The 22,727-nt window shown below is 41.5% G+C and overlaps 1 protein-coding gene and 1 long non-coding RNA gene across 18 annotated transcripts in view; one reads left to right on the forward strand and one right to left on the reverse strand.

Annotated features, from left to right (window-relative positions):
* The window catches only part of LOC307199555, a 118,384-nt gene that overhangs the window by 76,721 nt on the left and 18,936 nt on the right, over nt 1–22,727 (forward strand). The gene's annotated exons all lie outside the window — the stretch shown is intronic.
* The window catches only part of ZNF385D (zinc finger protein 385D), a 421,068-nt gene that overhangs the window by 65,025 nt on the left and 333,316 nt on the right, over nt 1–22,727 (reverse strand). For 11 of the 13 annotated variants that reach the window (XM_079947339.1, XM_079947336.1, XM_079947331.1 and 8 more), the window contains one exon: nt 17,528–17,638. The exons of the other annotated variants lie outside the window; for them this stretch is intronic. In XM_079947339.1, coding sequence (XP_079803465.1) covers nt 17,528–17,638 — 111 coding nt within the window. The remainder of the gene's footprint in view (nt 1–17,527; nt 17,639–22,727) is intronic. 13 annotated transcript variants of the gene reach the window in all.

The raw sequence follows: 22,727 nt of genomic DNA on the forward strand, positions 1-22,727 counted from the left end.
CCTCAATGGCGTAGCCGCCCTGAGCCCGGTTTCGGCTGGGGAGGGCGGGATATAAATAAAATTTATTATTATTATTATTATCTGAGTGTACCTCTTTATTTTCTCCAATACAAATGAATGGCTGCCATTCACAACTATAGGAAAACACAGAATCTTGGGACTGTTGTTATAGAAGCAAATGTTGCCTCTGTGTGACACTGTGTGGCTAAACTTTGCTGACATGGCTCCCACTGCAATACACTTGCAGTGCACAAGCCTTCCCTTCCTTACATGGCAGATACTTTGCTAATTCACTATCCAGGTGAAATGGTACTCTCCCCAATCTCACTCCTTTGTACATGCCTTTTCTCTGTGCCCATCCAATCCACTTCTCTAACCTGCTGTCCACGTGTGAATGTAGCGTTTCATTAGGGTTTGCATGTGTAAAATCCAATGCGTGTAGGCTCTCTGGGAAATTGATCATGTTTTTCAGGCCTTCCCCACATTGATCTGGGGAGACTGCTTGGCCTGGTGATCTTGGTGATGGAACAGCCACATGGAGAGGTAGTGAAATCTTACATTTCACCATGCATGCAAGAGCGTACGTGAATTGGGTTTGTGCCTTCTTTATACAGAAGTGTGATCGAAACGCTCTGGTTTATACAATGAGATCCACATGTGCATGGATTACTTATTATTCTTTCATGAGTGGAGATGATATTTCAGGGCAAGCTTTGAATACAGCTTGAAAGGGGGTTTTGCAGAGCATTCCTAAGATTAAAGAGAATAGGCCAGTCATGTCACATGGAACACCATATCAGTGCTCACCAAGATATAAGGTCATGCTGTAATCACTGAGCCTATGCTTTCTACGTTTATTCATTTACCTAACAGCTGGATAAACAGTAGTTTATCTACACTACACTTGTTTATCTACAGAAACTGGTCTATTATTCCAAACTGCAATGTAGCAAATCTTTATGTACAAAATCAAATGCTTAAGTAGTGACTATCATTGCTAAAGGGCAGGTCACTTAAAAATTTGTGCAGCTTGACTACAGAGGACTATTCAGCTGTGCTCATAGTCAAAAGTATCAATGATCTTTTTTTAAGGTATTGTGGCAGGTACCCTTATTGAAAGAACACTGGACAGTGGAGATATTAATTAGAAACAACTTGAAAAAAATAGCACAATCATGCATCTTTTACGGTTTTCAAACAACACATAACATTAAGAGACATACTGTAAGCCAAATGTGAACAGTTAAGAGGTGTTAATTGCTATTAAATTGAAAGACCAATGTTAGGTTAGGATGGCATAAATAAAATGGCAGCATATCATAAACATTCACGTCATCATTGCCATGTGTTTGTTTCTGTAGTCCAACAGTGTTGGGGGTTTTTTTAAGCTGTTCTCTAATTGGAACTAGATTTCAATACTGTCTATTTGACTCTGTATTCCATCAAAATAAAACTGTCATAATTATTTTGCCTGTTTTAATTTCCATATCATTTGATTACTTCAAGTTGTTCACTGTTATCTTTTTTACTAACGGATTATACAACACTTGTTCATATGCTGAGTCCACTCTGATCCCACACCCCAACTTCAGTGAAAGGTACACAGACATAAAAATACATCATAATGCACTGGACTGGAATTTATCAGATTTATGTCTTCTGAAATATAAAATGAAACTGCTCTCAGCGCACAGGTAAAACTGAATAGCAAATGTCCCATGGAGTGCTGGAACTTCCCCTACTCTCAGATGCATTTAAATGCCTTGTGTTAAAGTTTCAGAATGTAAATCTTTAATTTCCATAGGGATATGAAGGCATTTAAGGTTGTTTCAAGATAAGTAGAGTTGGCAGATTAATGGTATTTCTATGTGGGAAAGATAGATTGTTCGCCAACAGATTTAACCAGTTTTTAAATAAAACTACACCAGAGATTCCTTCCTGAACCTTTAGAGTTGAACTGGAAATAAATAAATAAATAATAATAATAATAATAATAATAATAATAATATGTCATTGTGTTTTCCTGAAAATTAAATTGTAAGAATGGAAAAAGAGTGGGAAGATCGGACAGTGGTGGACTTTCCTTCACTGGTGGTTTTTGAGCAGAGGTTGCATAGCCATCTATCATGGATGCTTTAGTTGAGATTCCTGCATTGCAGGGGGCTGGACTAGATGACCCTCTGGGTCCCTTTCAACTCCACAGTTCTATAATTCTATTATACTGCATTCCCCTATGATATTTGTGCAATACACAATAGTAATATTTGACTGAATAATTTAATTTACCGTATTTTTCGCCCTATAGGACGCACCGGCCCATAGGACGCACCTAGATTTGTGGGGGGGGGGGGATAAAGGGGAAAAAATTATTTCCACCCACCCAGGCGTGGGACTGGAGCGGGGCTTCCCCCGACCCCAGCCCCCAGAATGCTTTGGGAGCTTGCGCGGCTGGGGGCAGGGGAAGCCCGAGCTTCCCCCGACCCCAGCCCCCAGAACGGTTCCCAGAGCGATGCCAAAGCTGTGTGCAGCTTTGGCATTGCTCTGGGAGCTTGCGCAACCTTTGGGAGCCTGGCGCGACTTTGTGCCGGGCTCCGGGGGGTTGCGTGGAGCTGCGCCTATCCCGGGAGGGGAAAAAGTGCGTCCTATAGGGCGAAAAATACGGTACCAAGTTAAAATTACAAAAAAGGGAGGGGAAGAGACAACAAGCTTCACCATAAAATGCCATCTTCTTGAAGCAAAAGGGCTAAAATCTGACAGATTGGGGGGGGGGAATGTAATTATGCCAGAATGTCATGCAGAAAAGGAAAAATGGAGCCGCAGCCTGAACCTGAGTGGAAACCCTGATGCAGAACTGTGGAAGGAGACTGGATGACTGATTGTACCATTTTATCCAGGGTTGGAAAGAAGCATACATACTGTGACATTCCTTACGATAATAGTGGCAGAAAATGAAAAGTACATTGAAAAGGAATTTTAAAATCATTTATAGCAATCTTCTAGAAAGACTAGTGCTATGCAAGAAAGCAGTGCTTGCATTTATTTGGCAATCCGTAAGAAAACTTCTGTCACTGTGAGTTTAGAATATATTGTTTAATTTTACCTGCATCTGCGAATCCCAGGCATAATGAGGTGGTGTAAAAATCAAATTAACAAAGAAAGATTTGATGGCTTCTTGTTCCTGCACATTGTGGGACCTCTGTCCCACCACCAGCCAAACAACAACAACTAAGGTATCTACAATGTAGATCTATTTTCATTTTACTTATAATGTGTGTGTGAATTATCGATACTTGTTCAGGACTTACAGCAAGTGTAAGGATTAGTTCAACACTATTGCTTATCTTTTATTTTTATTCAACATACAATTTCTTTACTCTTCAATCATCTAATCAATAACTTACACAAGAAGTCTTCAACTGAGTAATGACTGAGAAGGTTTTGAAAGATCTTACCCATACCAATTTGTCTGCCTAATGCTAAAATTGCTAGAAGGAAAACTGACTTAAGAGTATTTTAAAGTGGAAAAAGACAAACCTAAGTATGAACTCCTGGGACGCGGGTGGCACTGTGTTCTAAACAACAGAGCCTAGGGCTTGCTGATCAGAAGGTTGGCGGTTTGAATCCCCGCAACGGGGTGAGCTCCCGTTGTTCGGTCCCAGCTCCTGCCCACCTAGCAGTTCGAAAGCACGTCAAAAGTGCAAGTAGATAAATAGGTACCGCTCTGGTGAGAAGGTAAATGGCGTTTACATGCACTGCTCTGGTTCGCCAGAAGCGGCTTAGTCATGCTGGCCACATGACCCAGAAGCTGTCTGCAGACAAACGCCGGCTCCCTCGGCCAGTAAAGCGACATGAGCACCGCAACCCCAGAGTCATCCACGACTGGACCTAACGGTCAGGTGTACCTTTACCTTTAAGTATGAACTCCTACATGACTAAGGCATAAAACACTCTGTTGCACTGCTAAATTAAAGGTAAAGGACCCCTGACAGTTAAGTCCAGTCAAGAACAACTCTGGGGTTGCGGCGCTCATTGCGCTTTACTGACCGAGGGAGCCAACGTTTGTCCGCAGACAGGTAAGTGCACAGGTGCATAACTAGTTGTTGTCTTATGAGTCCAGGGAGTAAAGATACAAGAAAGGTACAAGAAACATATACTGAAACAACATTTTTTGGAAAGACTATCAGGAGTTTTATCAGACAAAATTCTGAAGCACTTTCCCTGTGAAAACCTGCCCTTTACTGCTGAACCAGAGTGACCAACAATCTGCAAAAAGCCCAAACTGCCATTTGCTTTGATTCACCATTAAAGAGCAAGCTTTCCTGGCGAAAGGGGTGAGGCAAAAAAAGTGCTCAGACAGGGAACTTTAAAGTGCACACTTGTGCCTAGAAAGTGTGGGGCAAAAGTTACAAAGTGTGGATAAGAGATCTCTAGATTTCCCCCAACTTCTGCCTTTCATTTGGTGCAAGATAGAATCAGCAAAGCAGCAACAAGAAGCTCTCCTACACACACAATTTTCATATTCAGTTATTCACACTGCAGAACCAATGTTTTGCAATTTTGCAGTCATCAGCACTGAGGCTGCTACCCTGAAATTACTATATATTATGTATCCCTCATTCATTTATGGATATTCAAAATGTACTTGCCCTTTGGTACACCCAACCTCCAGACTTTTAAATTAACCGTAATTACATTTTGTTAGATGTGTTTTAATGTTAGAAATATTTGAAATCTAAAAACCTCTGCTATTTCGGAATCAAGTGCATAACCTTAATGTAGGAGGCCCTCCAGTAATGAGCTACTTTATGTATTTTCCCTCCCTGTTACAGCTCCAGAAAGCTGCTCCTCTAGAAAATCAAACTGAACTGGGGGTGGAACATGGGGCCCAATTTTCATCTCCCTCATGTAGCAACTGCAATTATCATCTGATTGGCTGATTTATTCAGCCTTCCATAATGCTACCTTTCTTTGTGACAGTGATTTCAACAAGTAAAATAGCACCTGTTTCAATGGGTGGAAAGTTTTCACAAGGAGACTTTATTAAACACTGGATAAATTGCCAATCAAATGGAAACCTCCATGGTTTCGGTGGGGGAAGAAGAAGCACAATTTCAACATATACAGTTCACATGTTCATCTAAACCTTTCATTTATTTTCCGAGTTAAATTTCACTCTAATTTTTGAATTACACATTCTGAAACAAAAGCATTGACCTGCAAATGAGGATGTGGTTTTCTCTCTCTCTACATGTGAAGTTAGAATTGTGCACGTTGAACACCTGTATTAATATAAATAAAATCAAGGAAAACCATTCTATGTGCATGTTTGGCGGATGGGAACTAACATCCAAACTACAAAACTGGGAACACACACACATTCATATAACACCCAAGAATTATGAGACATTTCTTAAAATTAATATTTAAAGTAAAAAGAAGAATTTTCTAGAGATGATACAAGAAGAAAAGCAGCTAATAATAATAATAATAATAATAATAATAATAATAATAATAATAATAATTTTATTATTTATACCTCATCCATCTGGCTGGGTTTCCCCAGCCACTCATTAATTCTCATTAATTTTAGTTGAAAAGAATATCATGGCACCTTATATAAAACTAATGCTTTCCTAAAACTCAATTTAAAGCAGAAATCTTTGTAACAGCTCCAGCTGAAGCAAAATGGGAGCACACTTACCTGCCCTTAAGTCTCTCCTCTCAGTTTAGCTGAAAACTTCCTATTGACTGTTCTTTATCTTGTGAACAAAATAAATAAACGAAACTTGAGTGGGTGAGAATAATGTTGCCAACTTGAGTGTTTTCACCTTGTACCTGTTGCTATGGAAACCACTTCTTTTGTCCGTATACAATCAAAACAGCAGCTTTGCTGAACTTGGAATTAAAGAGCTGTGATTGGGTCTCAACTCCGAAATGAAAAAGGAAGAAAAGTGGCATGAGGAATATAAAAAGAGTATCAGAAATAATGCAAGATCACTGACAAAAAAAAAAAAAAAATCGGGTTTAATCATTTGTCCTTTTATTCCTTGATTATATGAAAATAAAGGAATGGTAAATCCAAACTAGGATGATCAGGTTGTCCTTTTCTGGTCACCCTAAAACGAGCATTTTGCATATATAAAGAACCCTGAGACACCTGCAACAAATTTCTGCAACAAAAAGCATCTGTGGTTCAAACCCCCACTTTGTCAGGTACATGAACCTTGCAAGTTGGCAGCGAACCTCAAAAACCAACCACATGCTAGGCACAAATTCTGAATATTGTGCTTTCTGATTTGGTGCTTAGTTACATTCTGACTGCATGGGCCATTGATAAGATGCATGCAGCTTGGATTAATGTGTGTTGTCTTAGTTGCTAAGAGACTGCTTTTTTGCATGTTTGGGAATCTCAGTTTCCATCTGACACTGATGACTGAGTAACAGAACTACTAGAACTGGCATTCTGAGAGCAAACAACATATATATGGAAGAAAAAAATCTTGCACCAATTTAATGGCATCTGGGATGCTTTGAATACAACATGCCATTTGCTATATGACCTGGAGCTCCATCTGACTCCTTACCAGTCAACACAAAAACCGACCCTCCAATAAAATTAATGAAGCTATCACCCTGCATTAAGGCTTGTTAGATCAGACCAAAAAACCATCTAATTCAGCATCTACTTTAGGGTGGTCATGCAAGCTACATTTCGCTGGAGTCCTCTCATCTACACCATTATTAAAGTGCAGGAACCCTGGCTTCTTTTCCACATGGTCAGTCTAATCCTGTTCCTATAGTGCGTAATTGAGAGCTTCCAGAAAGACCACAAGAAAGACTTGAAGGAAATACAGTAACTCTCTCCCTCATTGTTGTTCCCCTAGAACTAATATTCAGAGGCATATGGCTTCTGAACATGCCCTAATATTAATGGAAGTTGGGGGTCTCCAGTTCCATTTCAGATTCACTTTTGGCACAGAGAAAATGTTTTTACGTCCCACAAGTAGACAGCTTGATATCTATTATTCTAAGGAAAAACAGAACAGTAACTCAATACACACATGGCATTTATGGCATTATAATGGAAACAGACATGTAATGCACTCACATATCTGATTGTTGAAGCATCTGATCACATCTCAAACTTCCCTTAGAGGAAAATGCAAAGCCAGTGTATGAGGTTTGGCTTACAGAGCAAGGAGAGCTTTTAATTTTCTCAGTGCCCAGCATGACTAAGCCGCTTCTGGCAAACCAGAGCAGCACACAGAAACGCCATTTACCTTCCTGCCGGAGCGGTACCTATTTATCTACTTGCACTTCATGCTTTTGAACTGCTAGGTTGGCAGGAGCAGGGACCGAGCAACGGGAGCTCACCCCGTCGTGGGGATTCAAACCACTGATGTTCTGATTGGCAAGCCCTAGGCTCTGTGGTTTAACCCACAGCGCGGGTGCTGCAAAGATTTTTGGTATTTCAAGTAGGGTGTGTGAAGGAGCAAGAGGTAGATGGTAAGCAGGCAGGAGCAGAGGGGGAACAAGCCACACTTTAACAAAACAACCCAAGGTTTGTTTGATCATCTGTGGGGTGACTTATAGTGAGGTTTGTTTTATGAACTATGGTTTAGCTTTGGCTCAGCATCATTTGTGAAGCTGGCCATTGTGCCTATTTATCAGAGGCTCTGCCATGAGTTTAATCTGAACTTGTGTGGTGTCCAGCAGGACGAAACCACTAGTGCAAAGTCATTTCCAGTGCAAAGAATGTCCTGGCATCACTTCAACCCACTCATACAACCGTTCTGCCAAGCAACATAAATACTTAGGAGAATACGAGATGTATCTGCACTCTGGCTGCAATGATTCCAATGCAACTTTTCTGCCAAGGCTACAGTGCTATGACATTGTTCGTTCTTAATGTCCCCAGTTTCTGTCTCCCCCCATTCACCCAGTCTTTAACAGTAATTGCTCCAGATTCTGGATTACTGCCACATCTGCTCACAACTAATAAATGAAAGTCTATCATATTTCCAATATGAACCAGATATTTTCCCTTCCAGCTCACAGACTTAAGATGTATTATCACCTTCAGGCTTCTTATACATGGTGAAACTAATAGGCTTCTTCAAGCGTATCACTAGTCGGGAAAAGGCTTAAAGCTGGCAAGCTAAGCCAGGGGCTTTCTGGTGCAAATTTGCCAGTAGGGCAAGAAGTTGTCCACTGGGAATGAATTAGAATCTACAGCGGAACAGTTTATTCAGCTGAAAGGGAACATTCCTTTCAGCCTACCTAATGCACATGTATTGTTAACTCGTGGGGGTTCCATGAATTCAGCAGAGGAACTGTGGACTGCAGTTCAAAGAAGGTTTAGTGACAGGAACCTAGGTTTGCACATACAAGCTAGTTCCCTGCAATGAGAGGCAAGCAGCTTTTCTTTTTTTTTTTAGGGGTGGGGAGATCTCTCATACGTCCTTACCCCTTCCTTTGTTTCACTCCAGGTCTTAAACTATGTACAGCACATTTTTAAAAATAGCATTGGAACTTCTTTTTCTAGCAGCATAGTAATGTATTAAAATATGCGCCTCCACCAATATCAACCCTACTAAAGGTCTTTACACCTCTTGGAACACTTTCCCTCTGCATATACTAACAGATGTGGGCCTTATTCACCTCTACGCCTGAGTGGGAAAACACTTAATTCTGTTGCTCTTGCCTGCATTTCGAATTGTCCCGCCTCTTCCATGTGGCTAGGGCAGATCAGCCATGAGAAATTTTAGGATATATCAAAACAATGGACAGGATAGGCACGTTTATCCAACAGATAATTGGAAATAGGTAATATCCTAAAGATTATAGACACCCTATAATTCTGACACATCTGCAAATCCTACTTGGTTGAGACTCTACACTAGCATAATATTTAAAATGGTCCTGACTCAAGCTCTTTTAATTTTTAAGGCCCTGCCATCATCCAATTTAGCTTATTAGAACTGAAAGAGCCTGCAGAAGGAACTTATTATCTTTGACAATATTTGCTTCATCCTACAGAACGAATTAAACTGCACGTGCATAGTTGCGTAAGATTTGCAAAGGTTACAGCTCCTCTTCTTTTTTTTAGGCATTAATTTAACATGCAGGTTAAAAAGAAAATTACAGATAGTACTTCTTGTTTCTGTAATTGATTAAGGGGCTGGCTTTACTTATGCCTGTTCGGTGTATCTCCATTGATTGCAGTGCATGAGCAACACACAAAAAGCATAGCAAAACAGATTAGAAACTGGCCACAAATATCAGTGTAGCATTGCCTTGTCCTATTTGGTGTTGATACGAGAGAATCTCACAAGCAGACACTGAATCACTCCCAGTTCAAAGGACCCCAAAGTGCCAATCCATTACTCATCACTTGGTAAATGCACTTTTGCACATGCTGAATACCCTGTGGTGAAACTAAAGGCCAGCCTTTTCCTGCAGGCAATTCATGTTTCAGTACACAGCACATTTAAATGCAGTCATCCTCTGTTAGTCCAGCAATTCAACAAAAACGTGTTGGAAGGAACATAGCGCAGTAGCTCTAGTCGCAACTACACTTCCCGGTTAAAATTAAGGTGTTTGCTTTATAGTGTTTGCAGCATAATGTGGTTGAACATTTTGTAAGAAAGAGAGGTCACATGCCTCAATGCAGAGGGTTGGATTAGAGAAGTGGTGGCCAAACTCGGCCCTCCAGGTGTTTTGAGACTACAACTCCCATCATCCCTAGCTAACAGAACCAGTGGTCAGGGATGATGGGAATTGTAGTCCCAAAACATCTAGAGGGCCGAGTTTGGCCACCACTGGATTAGAGGAACCTCAGGGTCCCTTCCAACTCTACAATTCTATGATTTTAAGTTTCCAAGACGCTGTGCACAAAAATTCTAATAATCAGTGCTTACAGAATTCTCTGTCTCATGGCACATTTTTCCTACCTGTGAATTTGGATTTCCCCAATCCTAGGAAACCCGAATTTGGATTTCCCCAATCCTAGGAAAACCCAAAATGTACAGCAAAATGCAAACCCTATCTGCTTCCACCTGGTGTGCTGCTGTTTGCAATCTTTTCAGTTAAGGTGGCACCAGAAATATCTGTGTGATCTGACACAAGCAGGATTGCGGTGGGAATCCAGAGTTTCTGTTTGTTTGCAGAATGGAAGGAAAAGGAGGAGGGCTTTGTGCTGCTTTCCCACTTCCAGTCACTCACTGTAGACTGGAGAAAAGACCTGGAGGACAAGGCATGGCTTTGCTTTGGATGGAAGATGAAGGTTTATATGCAGGGCCACCTTATAGCTTCTTAAACCTTGCTAGCACATTGGCTTTCAAATGCCCTCACAAAGCAGTGGTTTGGGTCCTTTAGGACTCAAAGGAGCCACACTGAATTGGCTGTTTGGCTTGTGAAACTGTGGGTTGAATTCGGATTCCTGGCCTTGTGTGGACCTGCCCTCTGAATCAACATCTAATTCAGAGCCCATTGAGACTTTCTAAAAGCCATAAATCCAGCTTAGAGCTTAAGAAAAAGCCAAAAAACAGTGTGGACTACCACAACAGGCTAAGAACAAATTAAAATTAAACAGATTTGCATGTCTACCAAAATGCACAAGGGGCAAGCTTTGATCATGGCTGGTATGGACATAATGATAAGCTTTAGGTGAGCTTTAGGCTTGTGTGCTCCCACCGCTTTCTCAAACACAGCTGTAAGGCACTTTCAGATTTGCCAAAACCAGAAGCAACTAATCCAGTGAGATAGAGCCACAGTAGCTTCTTAACAGTGGCTTTGCTGCAGCTTACTGAGAGGGAGAGCTGGCAATATATTGGTTGTGCGGGCCCAATGGTGGAGCCATTCTGGCACTCCTCCTGGTACCTCCACAAAGTTCTCCTTCCCTCCGCACCACCTTTTCCTTCCGTCCTGGTAACTGGCTAGCATTAATGTTCCACCTCACCAGGTGAGTCACTTCTGATTACAACCATGATTTGTTGAAACAAACCAATTGCAAACCGTAGTCAAAGATGTTGGTGTGTTCCAACAACATATAGTTAAGACAAATCACAATTTAGGGCTCGGCTACAACACTAAACTTTGGTTAAATTAAAAAGGGAGCAGGATATTCCCCTGGCGTGCACAACAGGGAATAGTGCACAAGTCCATGCCTTCCTGAGGTCTGTCTTCGTAATAATGGTTTAATGTTAAGTGCAAACTGGGCCATTGCCTTCAAACAGCGAACCTTGTGCAGCACGATCCTATTTATGCTTTCAGGAAGTAAATTCTACAGTTTCAGTGAAGTTTATGTTCAAGTATGTGGGCATCAGGTTTAGACATAAGAAGCTACAGTTAGTACTGTGTATAAACCATGGATTTGGCCAGGCAGAACCTGAATAATAAACATCAAATGCCTTGTCATTTTTAAGTAATGTTCAATAATCCATCTCAAGGGAGATAAAAATTTCATTTGCCATACTTCATATTTCTTTGCAGCTCCAAATACTGATATTCACTTATTGCTGTTGCTTTGCACCTGCTTATCATTACAATGGGCTTCATTGTAAGCATTTATCACCACATACAATTTTGATAGAAACATTATATTACAGGATAAATAGATGAATAATGACAGATAAATTATGGCAATCTGTTCAACTAGGATTATAATAGAAAAGAGATATCAGATCTGAGTATACAGCAGCCAGATTTCTTTTTATTCTTTTTATTCTTTTTATTTTAAAGAGCAGTGAGGACTGACAGGTCTTTGGAAAAGTAATACAGTTTGCTATAAACCTTTAATACCACAACATGATCATATTGATTATTAAACCATAAAAAATAAATAAAGTGCTACAAAGTGAAATATGTTTGTGTGTGCAAGTGATGGAACTCTGGTTCAAGGAAAAGATTTACTCAAGAAGACAAATAGTGTTTTCTACCCTGAGATCATTCAATTTGTGTTAAGAAAAATCATCAGGTTAGAATACAACAAAGCAAGTTCTCTGGAGCGAGTGCTTCATCTTTTAAAAATTACAGTATGCACATTACTGGCTTATTAAAAGAAAACATTTGCCAGTGGTTTTATAATATTCTGTGAAACAGAATAAGTGATACTGAATTTTGCAGGTCTAATGGAAATTTGATACCATCTGTTTCCTAGCATTGCTTAAGGTAATTAACATAATTGATCACTGTCCTAAAATATGGCCAGAAGGAATAGGAAAACTAGCTTTTACTAATTAAACCATTTATAGAGAGAAAAAAATATGAGATTTTAATCAAGTCCCTTTCTTGTGGTTCTCTAATACTTTAATTTGTCATTTCTACTTGGTGCTTTGGAAATATCATATTTATAGGAAATATAACATTATCCATATTCATTCAATCAATCAATTTTTATACCGCCCTTCACCTGAAGATCACAGGGCAGTTTACAATATAAGAACACAAAAATATGTAACATAGTAACAAACAAAAACCAATAACCTCTCCACACACGGTTTAAAAGGGCATAGGATTGCTTAATTAGCCAAAGGCTATATCTTGTGCTTCTGATGTTGTATAAGAATACCTCATGATTTTGTAGCCTGCATTTCTTTTCCTGCTTACATGACCTCTAGAACCCTGGTAAATCTTCACATTGATCTGCATCATTGCTTACAGCAGTAAACCTGTATCAGAATCTACTATATTTAGCAAGTGCAATACCTAGTTAAAAGTTATGAGAGTTCTAAAGTAGAATAAATCTGCAATCCTATACCCAAAATCAATAGGATCTACTTCTGAGTAGACTCGCCGGCTGGCACTGCAGATCACTTCTTTCAATCGAGCTGTGGCCTATTTGAAACAGATCCATACACACATACTAAAATATACTTTAGAATAGCCCACAATGAGTTTCCAACACAGCAATACATCACTGGCTCATGAGTCTTCTAGGAGAGGCTCCAAAATAGTACCACAGCTTTAATGTACCTTTAATGAGTCTGTTCTACATCAGGGTTATAGCATCACCTGAGCTGAACACAGCAAATGATCCAGATTCTTGGATACGTACAAGGCTGGTGACTTCTTGCAAGCACAGGTACTGGGGAGACTGCATGGGGTAAACAGTTCTGTTGCAGTTCAAAGAATGTTGCTGTACAGCCGCTACTTAGTGGAATGGCAAGTGAACTCTCCCACGTTTCATGGAGGAACACTGGTTCACTAACACACAGAGGAAAACAAGTGGCAGGGAGAACCTGCCCCTTTTCCCCACCAAATTGCCAAGTAAAAGGGTAAAACACTTGCATAAAGAACAGACACCCCAGTGGTGGGTCAGGTCACTCAACTCAAAAGATGTCGTATGGCAATGCCAGAACCAGTAAGCAGGTAGGCCCAGATGCTATTCCTGGTTTCTCTTGAACTGTCAGTGGCTAGCAAAAGCTGAGAGATGTATCTCAAACATGCAACATTTGGGTTCACGTGCAATCGTGCAGGCATTAGCTAGCTGTCTCTAAGTCCTGTCACATGTATTTGCTGCCAAAACCATATTTAAGAGGAGTAATACTCCCTACATCTTGCCTGTGCGAACAAACCTGCAGCGGCACCAGCGTTGCCACATTTTTCAGTAACAGTAGGCTCATAATTTATTTAAAGAAATTAATTTACTCTTTAGTCACTTACACTGCAATCCTATAACACTTACCTGGGAAAAAGTTCCATTTGATTCAATAAATGTGCTTCAGGGCAGACATGTGGAGGATTGTGTTGTTAAGAAATTAAAGCAAGGATCAGCAACATGATGCCCACGGGTACCCATGCACCCACACAGATCTTTGATGGTGCCCACAGAATCCCCTGCCTCCCTGCACCAGTGAATTTCAGCTTGAAAGAAGCATTCCATTGTAGCCAATAGAATGGGTTATGATTTGTGCTTGGTTGCTGTGTGTGTGTGTGCGATACCCACAACAGTTTCTCAAGCTGAAATGTGCCTGCTGGCCCAAAAAGGTTAGCGTCCCCTGAATTAAACCACTGCCCTGCTAGCAGTTACCTAGTTATTTATAGTTAACATTGATTATAGTGAACATTGATTATAAAGTGTTACCTTAACCAAATTAAACCACATCCCTGAGTCAACTCTTAAATATTAGTGAAGATTGCTCCTTCCCTTGAGCAAAAGCACAGTGTCATCTTTTAATTTGTAATTCATGTATTAATAATTGCTGTCATATTTGTACAGTGAAATGAAACATATTGCAACCCAGGATGACATTTCAGTATTCAAATCCATCTAACTAAGAGTAATCTGAATTCACAAGACCTACAATCAAAGAGAAAAGTGACAAGTGCAAGGGGAGTGATAGATAGATGAAAGTACTTTTGACAAAAGCTGTGAAGTGAGTTCCCACTGAGGGATGATTTTCGCTAGTCTCCAGGTATAACATTATGCACACTGATGAGCTGATCAACAGTACAGAACTTCTACCCAGCTGTAATCAAGAGTGATTGATGGTTGGGACAAAAAAAGTTGATTATCATGACAAGACCACTGATGCAGAGAAAATAAGCAGCGCTGGAGAAAGGCGAAATCCTATTCTCAGAATATCCCTAAAGACTTCTTTATAAGGCGTACAAGAAGGCGTTTTATGCTTTTAACAATGTGCTTCAGTACAAATGCAACCTATTTATGCAGCAGTGTCCCCACCAACTACACACTTAAACCTGCAGAAACCCACCAGATTTGTAAGTCATTTCACTCAAAACTCATTTTTTCAAAGCTCTATCTATCAAGAGTGCAGGTCAATACTATGAATACACCTGTATGTTTGTTCTTGCAGGGGAAAAAAAGCATATTTCTGAGAGCTGCAGGGGACTCATTTGAAACTGCCTTTTTGGATTTCATCTGCAGAAGCAGTGAGTCCCTGATGGCAATTTTAGACCTTTAAATGCTTCATTTTCAATTCATATCAAAACAGAAGCTTAATCCAAAGTGACATACCTTTATAAATATTGTTTCAATGTGAATAAAATGCACTTAGCTCAAGATAAGCATAGCTTAACATTGGTATTTAGTTCAGTTTCCAAATTGCACTTTTTCAGCATGTATTAGTATGAGCTCTGAGAAGCTGAAACACTATTCCAAGTAAATATAGTCAGCAACGAAAATTCAGCACCGTAGATTTTTGCTCCGAAATTGATTCATACAACTTACAGTATGTCCAATGTACACAAGCTAGCTGAACTGTGGCATTGGTCATAATGAGGCTGGTCTGCTCTGCTAGCCATTATGTGCAGAATACTCACAACGTGAATCCAGTAATTTCCTTTGTGTAATCACAATTTTGTATCCTTTTGGGGTACAAAAGGGGGCACTGTGGCATAGACAGGAAAGGCCAGATGAGTTGTGGCACATCAATACTCCACAGTTTAGGGTAGTTTTTATGTGACAGCATCTTGTAGTTTGTTCAGGTACATCAATAATTCTGTTCCTCCATGGACAGTTGTGAGTCAAAAATGACTCCCAAGCTGCGCACCTGCTCCTTCAGGGGCACAGTTGCCCCATTCAGGACCAGGGAGTCCCCCACACCCACACGCCTGCCCCCTGTCTTCATATAGATATTAAAAAGCATGGGGTAGAGGACGGAACCCTGAGACACCCTGCAAGTAAGAGCCCAGGGATCTGAACATTCATCCCCCAACACCACTTTCTGGACACGGCCAAGGAGAAGGGAGTGGAACCACTGTATAACAGTGCCTCCAGCTCCTCTAAACGGTGCAGAAGGATGTCATGATTGATGGCAACAAAAGCCGCTGAAGGATCCAGCAGAACTAGGAAACAGCTTTCACCCTTGTCCCTAGCCTGCCAGAGATCATCGACCAGTGCGACCAAGGCAGTTTCAGTCCCATGATAAGGCCTGAACCCCAACTGGAAGGGATCCAAATGGTCCCCATCCTCCAGGCAAGCCTGAAGTTGTTCAGCAACCACCCATTCAATCACTTTGTCCAAGAATGGAAGATTTGAGATTGGGTGATAGTTGGTCGTATCGGCCAAGTCCAGAGATGTTTTTTTAAGAAGCGGTTTAATGACCACCTCTTTTAGCAGGGCTGGGAGGACTACCTCACAGAGGGAAGCATTCACCACCCTGCAGAGCCCATTGCCCAGCCCTTTCCGACTCACTTTTATGTACCTCTTGCCATCAGCCCACCCCATCCACAATTTGGCCAAACAATTTGCCCAAACTGAGAACTTTCTGCATGGCTCTAGATGCGGGGGGGGGGGGGGGGGGAATGAACTGAGCTAAAGTATTCAATTAGTTTTTACAGCACAACATTAGGGCCATCCAGTTTCAGACTGAGTTCAAGTGCTATTACCAGCTTCTAAAATTATGTCTTAGGAAAAATATGGTAATGTTTCAAAATTTGCAGCACATGCCTATAAAAGCAGAAGCCATCGCATATCCAACTGTGCAAAAATGTATTAGGATGTTCTCAAATTAGTTATGTGTTCTGTATAAATGCAGGGCATTCTCCAATATTTGATTAGGCTTCCTAAGGCAGAATATCAAGATGTTCTGATGTTCTGTACGCTTTCTGTGTTATATTGATAGAAACGTCAGATATTCACTGAGAATATTAACATGAACAACTTCCTAGTATTCCCCCCCCCCTTTCATTACAGTGGTACCACGGGTTACATATCCCTCTGGATACGTAATCTTCGGGTTGCAAACATGGCAAACCCAGAAGTGTATACTTCTGGGTTTCGCCACGTGTGCGTGCACAGAAGCGATCTGCATGCTGCGCGCATGCGCAGAAGGGTGCCTCCAGTTATGGACTTTTCAGGATATGGCCGGGTCTCCAGAATGGATCCCGTCCATAACCAGAGGTACCACTATATTTTTCAGTTGCCAATATATGCCAGACTTTGTAGAAAAGCAAGAAAATAAGGTTGCCATATTCTGAAGAGCAAAAAAGAGGACACATTTGCTGACTTCTAACAATGGATCGCTATGATGACTCTTCCCATGAAAAAGAGGGCGTGTCCTGGAAAAAGAGGACATATGGCAATCCTAAAATATGCCAATGTATTCCACACATGAGAAAATATCAGGAATGTTACATCCGAGTGGCAAGCCACCGGCCCCCCAAACCATGTCCAGCTCTTCCCCAAGCCTTTTCCCCCTACCACATTTGCCTGTGCAGCTGAAGAGAAGTTTCCCAGGCACTGTGGTTTGTTTTCTTCCAGTCGGCCTAGGCACCTATCTGCTCTTCCTTTCCCTCCATGATCAGCAGGCTTCCATATAACTTTAACTATAGCTATATATAATTCAAGCTGTAGAACTGAAATTGCAGAAAGGAGAACCGAAAGAGAAAAGCTGAGCCGATGAGTATCAAGTAATCATATACATTATTGCTCCATAACCATGAGGCAAATGTGAAATAATATCATACAGGTTCCATTGCCAAAAAAGCAAAGCAAAGCAAAAACCCAAACCCATTATCTCATGCATACATATTTTTAAGAAGATATAAATTATCTACTTACATCCGAATTAAATCTCAACTGGCAAATGTTGCACGATATGATTTGCTTTCTTCTGTGAGGAAGAGGAACCCCAAACGTATGATTTATTACAGCTTTTTGAATTGGGTCCATCTGCAACAAAAGGAGGAAAAATAAAAGCTTTTCTATTCTCTTGGAAGTCTGCCAATTCTGCTAACAATGCTTAATGGAATTTACACACTGCCAATGGATCGTATCCAACCAAGCTTTACACAGAGTAGACCCACTGAAATTAACAGACTTACATTAGCCATGTCCATTAATTCAAGTTCATCTATGCTGAGTATGACTCCCACTGGATACAACCCAAAGTCTTATTTTCTTTTTAAACATTAGCAGTACAACCCTTGTAAGTCTTCTTAAAAGTAAGTATCACGGAGTTCAATGGGGCTTTCCTTCCAAATAAGTGTGCACAGGATTGCAGCCCAAGATACCACTTTCTTTCTTTCTATCTGTACAGTATAGATGTAGCAATTTTATTTTATTTTAAGCAAAAAATAAAAATTGGGTGTAAATGAAACAAAGAGCTCTGAAGGGCACACCGGACACAAATTTGGAAAATCGCATTGCAAGAAATTGATGGATCCTAAAGAAATGTGCTGAACATTCTGACATGTCAGACTGTTCTTTCTCAACTTTAGTTAGTTACTACACAAGATCTGAATGTTTCCTCCCTTGCTTCAGTGTTAAAGAAACTCACTTCAACTTTCACATATATTGTGTTTTTCTGGCACAGAAAGTGGGATCATTTCTCCTTCTTGGCTCTTTTTGGTGTGTGTCTGCAGTAACTCTCAAGTGGGAAGAATATGGCAAAAGAAGCATGCTATAAGACAAATTAAGATAGAAGACTCAAGGGAAAATAGAAAGGAACAAGTAGTAGAATGGATTATTGTGTCAAGGACTCATTGTGCAGTTACTTTTAGCTCTCGCTTGCTTCACAAGATTTCTGAATCATTAATATTTTTTGATGTTTAAATATTTATTATTGAGCAATGAGAGACATATTTTGCATTTTATTTGAAGTGCAAAAAAGGATAAATATATCACAGATGCAAAGAAAAATGACAAGTTCTTTATTTTTGCAACATGGCCAACCTATTTCAGCTACAAATGCTTTCCTTGCTTCTTCATGAAGCAATCTCAAAACTTTCTGTTCTCAAAGACCATGGGTAGGCAAACTAAGGCCTGGGGGCTGGATCTGGCCCAATCACCTTCTAAATCTGGGTCAGGGAATCAGTGTGTTTTTCCATGAGTAGAATGTGTCCTTTTATTTAAAATGCATCTCTGGATTATTTGTGGGGCATAGGAATTCATTCTCTCTCTTTCCCCCCAAAATATAGTCCAGCTCCCCACATGAGGGACAGTGGACCGGCCCTCTGCTGAAAAAAATTTGCTGACCCCTGTAAGACTAATAGGGAGAATCAGTAATAAAATAACACGAAAGCAGAAAGGCATGGAAGAAGAAACTATCACCACACATGTCGCTACCCATATTGCAGAACACTGCTCCACAGAGGGAAAACAATAGGGATATGCTTGTCTAAGCAGTTGAAAATGGCCACAAAAGTGGCAGTTGGAAAAAATGGGAAGACTACAGAGGAAACACAGGAATGAACTGGATCTGGAGTTATGTCATCTGAATTCTCCAGAACAACTGAATAAGAGGACTGTATATGGAGACCTCCAATTTTCCACCTCCATTTGCTGGTGGTGGATTGGCACAAGCCATTTTGGAGGGAGTGCCAGGCCTAATGAGCACAGCAACTCTTCTCAGCAGATCTGGCCCCTATGAGGCAGTTGTGGAGACTGAAGGTCCCTGCATTCCCACAGCTACCTAAATCTCTGTCTTCCCTGGGTCTTTCCCAAGCAACCTGAGACTATACTGGTGTGCCTGTCTCTGTTGCTCCCTCTTCATACCTCTTCTGGTCCTGGGAGACCGGGGTGGGGGAGCTTGTCATTGCAGCAAGGGGGGCACCCTGGCTTCTTCACCAGCCTCACTCATCTCTGCTTCTTGGCCTCCCTCGTCTCCTGCTTCCGCTTCCGGACTTCTCTCTGCCACAAACTCTCCCTGCTCACTAAACCCTGTTACCTCTTCAGCTTTCTACACCACCACCTCCCAGCCTTCTCCCTGTTCTCCATCTGACCACTCATTGTCACCCCAACACCAGTTCCTGGGCTCTGCCTGAGCTCTTTTTCCTTGGGGGTTCACCAGCTGGTGCCTCCTACCATTCCTCTGCTTTCAGCCAGTCCATGACACCGGGGGGGGGGGTGAGAGAAAGCCTTGTTGTCTCTATGGTAAGTCTCCCACCCCCACTCCAAATGACAGGAATCGCTTCATAGTTTGGGTTTCTTTAACTCCTTTTTGGGGGGTTTGCCTGAAATGCCCATCCCAAATCAGGTGAACCTCAAAACAGTGGCAAAAAGGAATACAGGCCTAGTATCTATTTGAGCCCTAGTAGCAATAACTGCAAGCACCCTTAAATCTGAATTTAATGCCAAGACATTGAATCAAATTCTGCATTCATGATCTCTTAAAACAGAACCCATGACCATTTTTCAAGCACAGATATGAAACATATGAGTCAGCTAGCTTTTCTATGTATGGAAGGGATTCTAGGAAAAACAAACATCTCTTGAGATCAAGCACTATAAATAGGACACGAGAACATTTATTATTATGGTACTGATTATGACCTGGGACTGACTGCACATCAAAGGCATAATAATCTAGCCCCTGGTTCCAGAATATGCCATTCTGCATCCCAACCGAAAAATCTACTGGACTTACCTATATCAACCGAAGCACACAAAAATGTCCTATACTGTACTCACAAAGTGTATTTCTCTTATTAAGGATCTAGGATTCTACAGGCTACAAAATGTATCTCTAAAATGTGAACCTCATGATTTGTGCTTGTAGTTCTATATGCAAAGAGGTTTGGATGGCAGCCAAAGTGATTAAGAAAAGCCGGTTCAGATGCAGAAATCTGTACTCTGCCAATTGCTGTTTGATACAGCAAGTCAGAATTGCTTTTCCAAATATAACTCCATAAATCCCAGTCCCTAACAAAGTCAGGGCAGACAGGCAAGTGAGGGTGAGTGCACTAGAATTATATTAGGCTCTAGGATTTTCTCCTAGAGTAGTTTTGTGGGGAGGGGAAGGGGAAGGCTGCCAACCCATAAAGTTTTAAATAAATATTAAGTAAGTGCCCAAATGTTTGTTACAGGAAAGGGATGCTGGCAAGTGGACCACACATACTCTCACCCATACACATTTGTGAACTCTGAGAAACTGAGATAAAAAAGGGCAGGGAATATGAATGGTCTGCTTGAATCAGAAGAACAAAGTAAAAGAAATGGACCATCAGGACAGATAAAGCGGAATATATTAGAAATCTGATAAGTGTTTGATTATTTAGAAACATATTCTCAACAATCTGTATATAAAGATAGCAGGCATTATAGTTCCTTGTTCTTTTCTCTAACTTTTCCAGGAACCTGCCTGTGAAACCCCTAAATGTTTATTCAAAGCCCTTGCCTCTGCATTTGAAATCCTGAAATCCCTTTTTTTGGAATAACCTCCTGGTTTTAGTGCAGCATGCAAATAATCCTGCAAGTTCTCTATAACCATTTTTCAGTCTCATCAAATGGTGTCTGGGCTCTAACCATGTGAAAAGCACAAGGGAATATATGAATGCTATGCTATGAATTGCCAATAGTATCTTTATTCTGTAATCCCCTCCATCACCACGTTTGTTCCGTTTAGGTGCTTTTTAAAGGTTGAAAGCCTACATGCACTTACGTGGGGGTAAATTCCATTAAACTTAATGTGGCTTACATCTGAGTAGCAGGGAGCCAACAGGATTTGCCTGAGTAATTGTTGCAGGGTAGGCTGTCGTCTCAACACAGGTAAGACAAACACAGCTGTAGGCTTAAACTGGATCATTTACTTCATATTACTTGCTACAACAGAAGAAAGGAAGAAAGGTGAAAGAGAAACTAAACCCACAAGTTATGGGCCCAAGCATACCCAAGAGTTCCCAGTCATCCTTATGACTTACTTGTAGCTGCCTACAAGGAAACTTCCAAAAATGCCTGCTGACCTAAAGCCAGTAAGACTAAGCCTTATAGCTATGTCTGCCATCCTTGAGGTGAGACAAAGCACCTACTCTGCAACATAGAATAAAGGTGGCATGTATTGTGCTCCACTGGCAAAAGCCACTATACTCCCTGATCTACACTCCACATGGGTCTGCCACTAAAGATAACTTGGAAACATCAACTGGTCACCACCACCACCACCCCCCACAAAAAAAGACCCCAAATACTTTCTGGGGTACCTCATTTCCAATTAAGGAGTTTCAAAAGAATGTTTAAAGCCCTAAACAACGGGGATCGAACCTTCAACTTTGGCGTTGCCAGCACCACACTCTAACCAACCATGTAAATCAGGCATAGGCAACCTCGGCCCTCCAGATGTTTTGGGACTACAACTCCCATGATCCCTAGCTAACAGGACCAGTGGTCAGGGATGATGGGAACTGCAGTCTCGAAACATCTGGAGGGTGGAGGTTGCTGTCAGGGAACTGCCATCGGAAGGACAGGTGGTGAGAAGGCTTCAGCAGAATAGGAGAGCCTCCTCTTCAGGAGAAGAGGGAACCAGTAGGGGGAGTGCGGGAGCTCCAAAGGAAAGGGAGTCGGAGGGGAGGCTCTGGGATACTACCAGTGAGAACAGCGAGGAGGTATCAGAACAGCCCATAAGGACTCCCACCCCCCGCCGGAAGCTGTCACGCAGGGAATCCAGGAGGCGCATGTCTGTGAAACAGCTCTTATGTTGGAAACGTTTCCGCAAACGCCCACTGTCAGATTCTACCAGCGACTGAGGGAGCCATGCTCAAGGGCTCTTCTCAAGGCAGGGTTTCACTACACAGAGTGAGCTCTGAGGGATCCAGCTTTAACGCACAAGCTGCTCATTATCCCACCACAGCAATCTGACAGTCCCTGAAAGCAGCTTGTGCAAAGAGAGGCATCATGAGCAACCCAGCCGGAGGCGGAGATGGGGGAGCAGCTGCAGCCGGTCCTAGCCTGGAAGAAAGGTACAGGATGTTGGAGGTACAGTTAGCTCTGCAAGCGGCGAGGCTGGAGGAGAGGAGGGGTCATGATGCAGAAAAGGGGAAAGCCG

Source organism: Podarcis cretensis (genome assembly GCF_951804945.1).
Source record: "Podarcis cretensis genome assembly, chromosome: 12".
Lineage (NCBI taxonomy): Eukaryota > Metazoa > Chordata > Lepidosauria > Squamata > Lacertidae > Podarcis > Podarcis cretensis.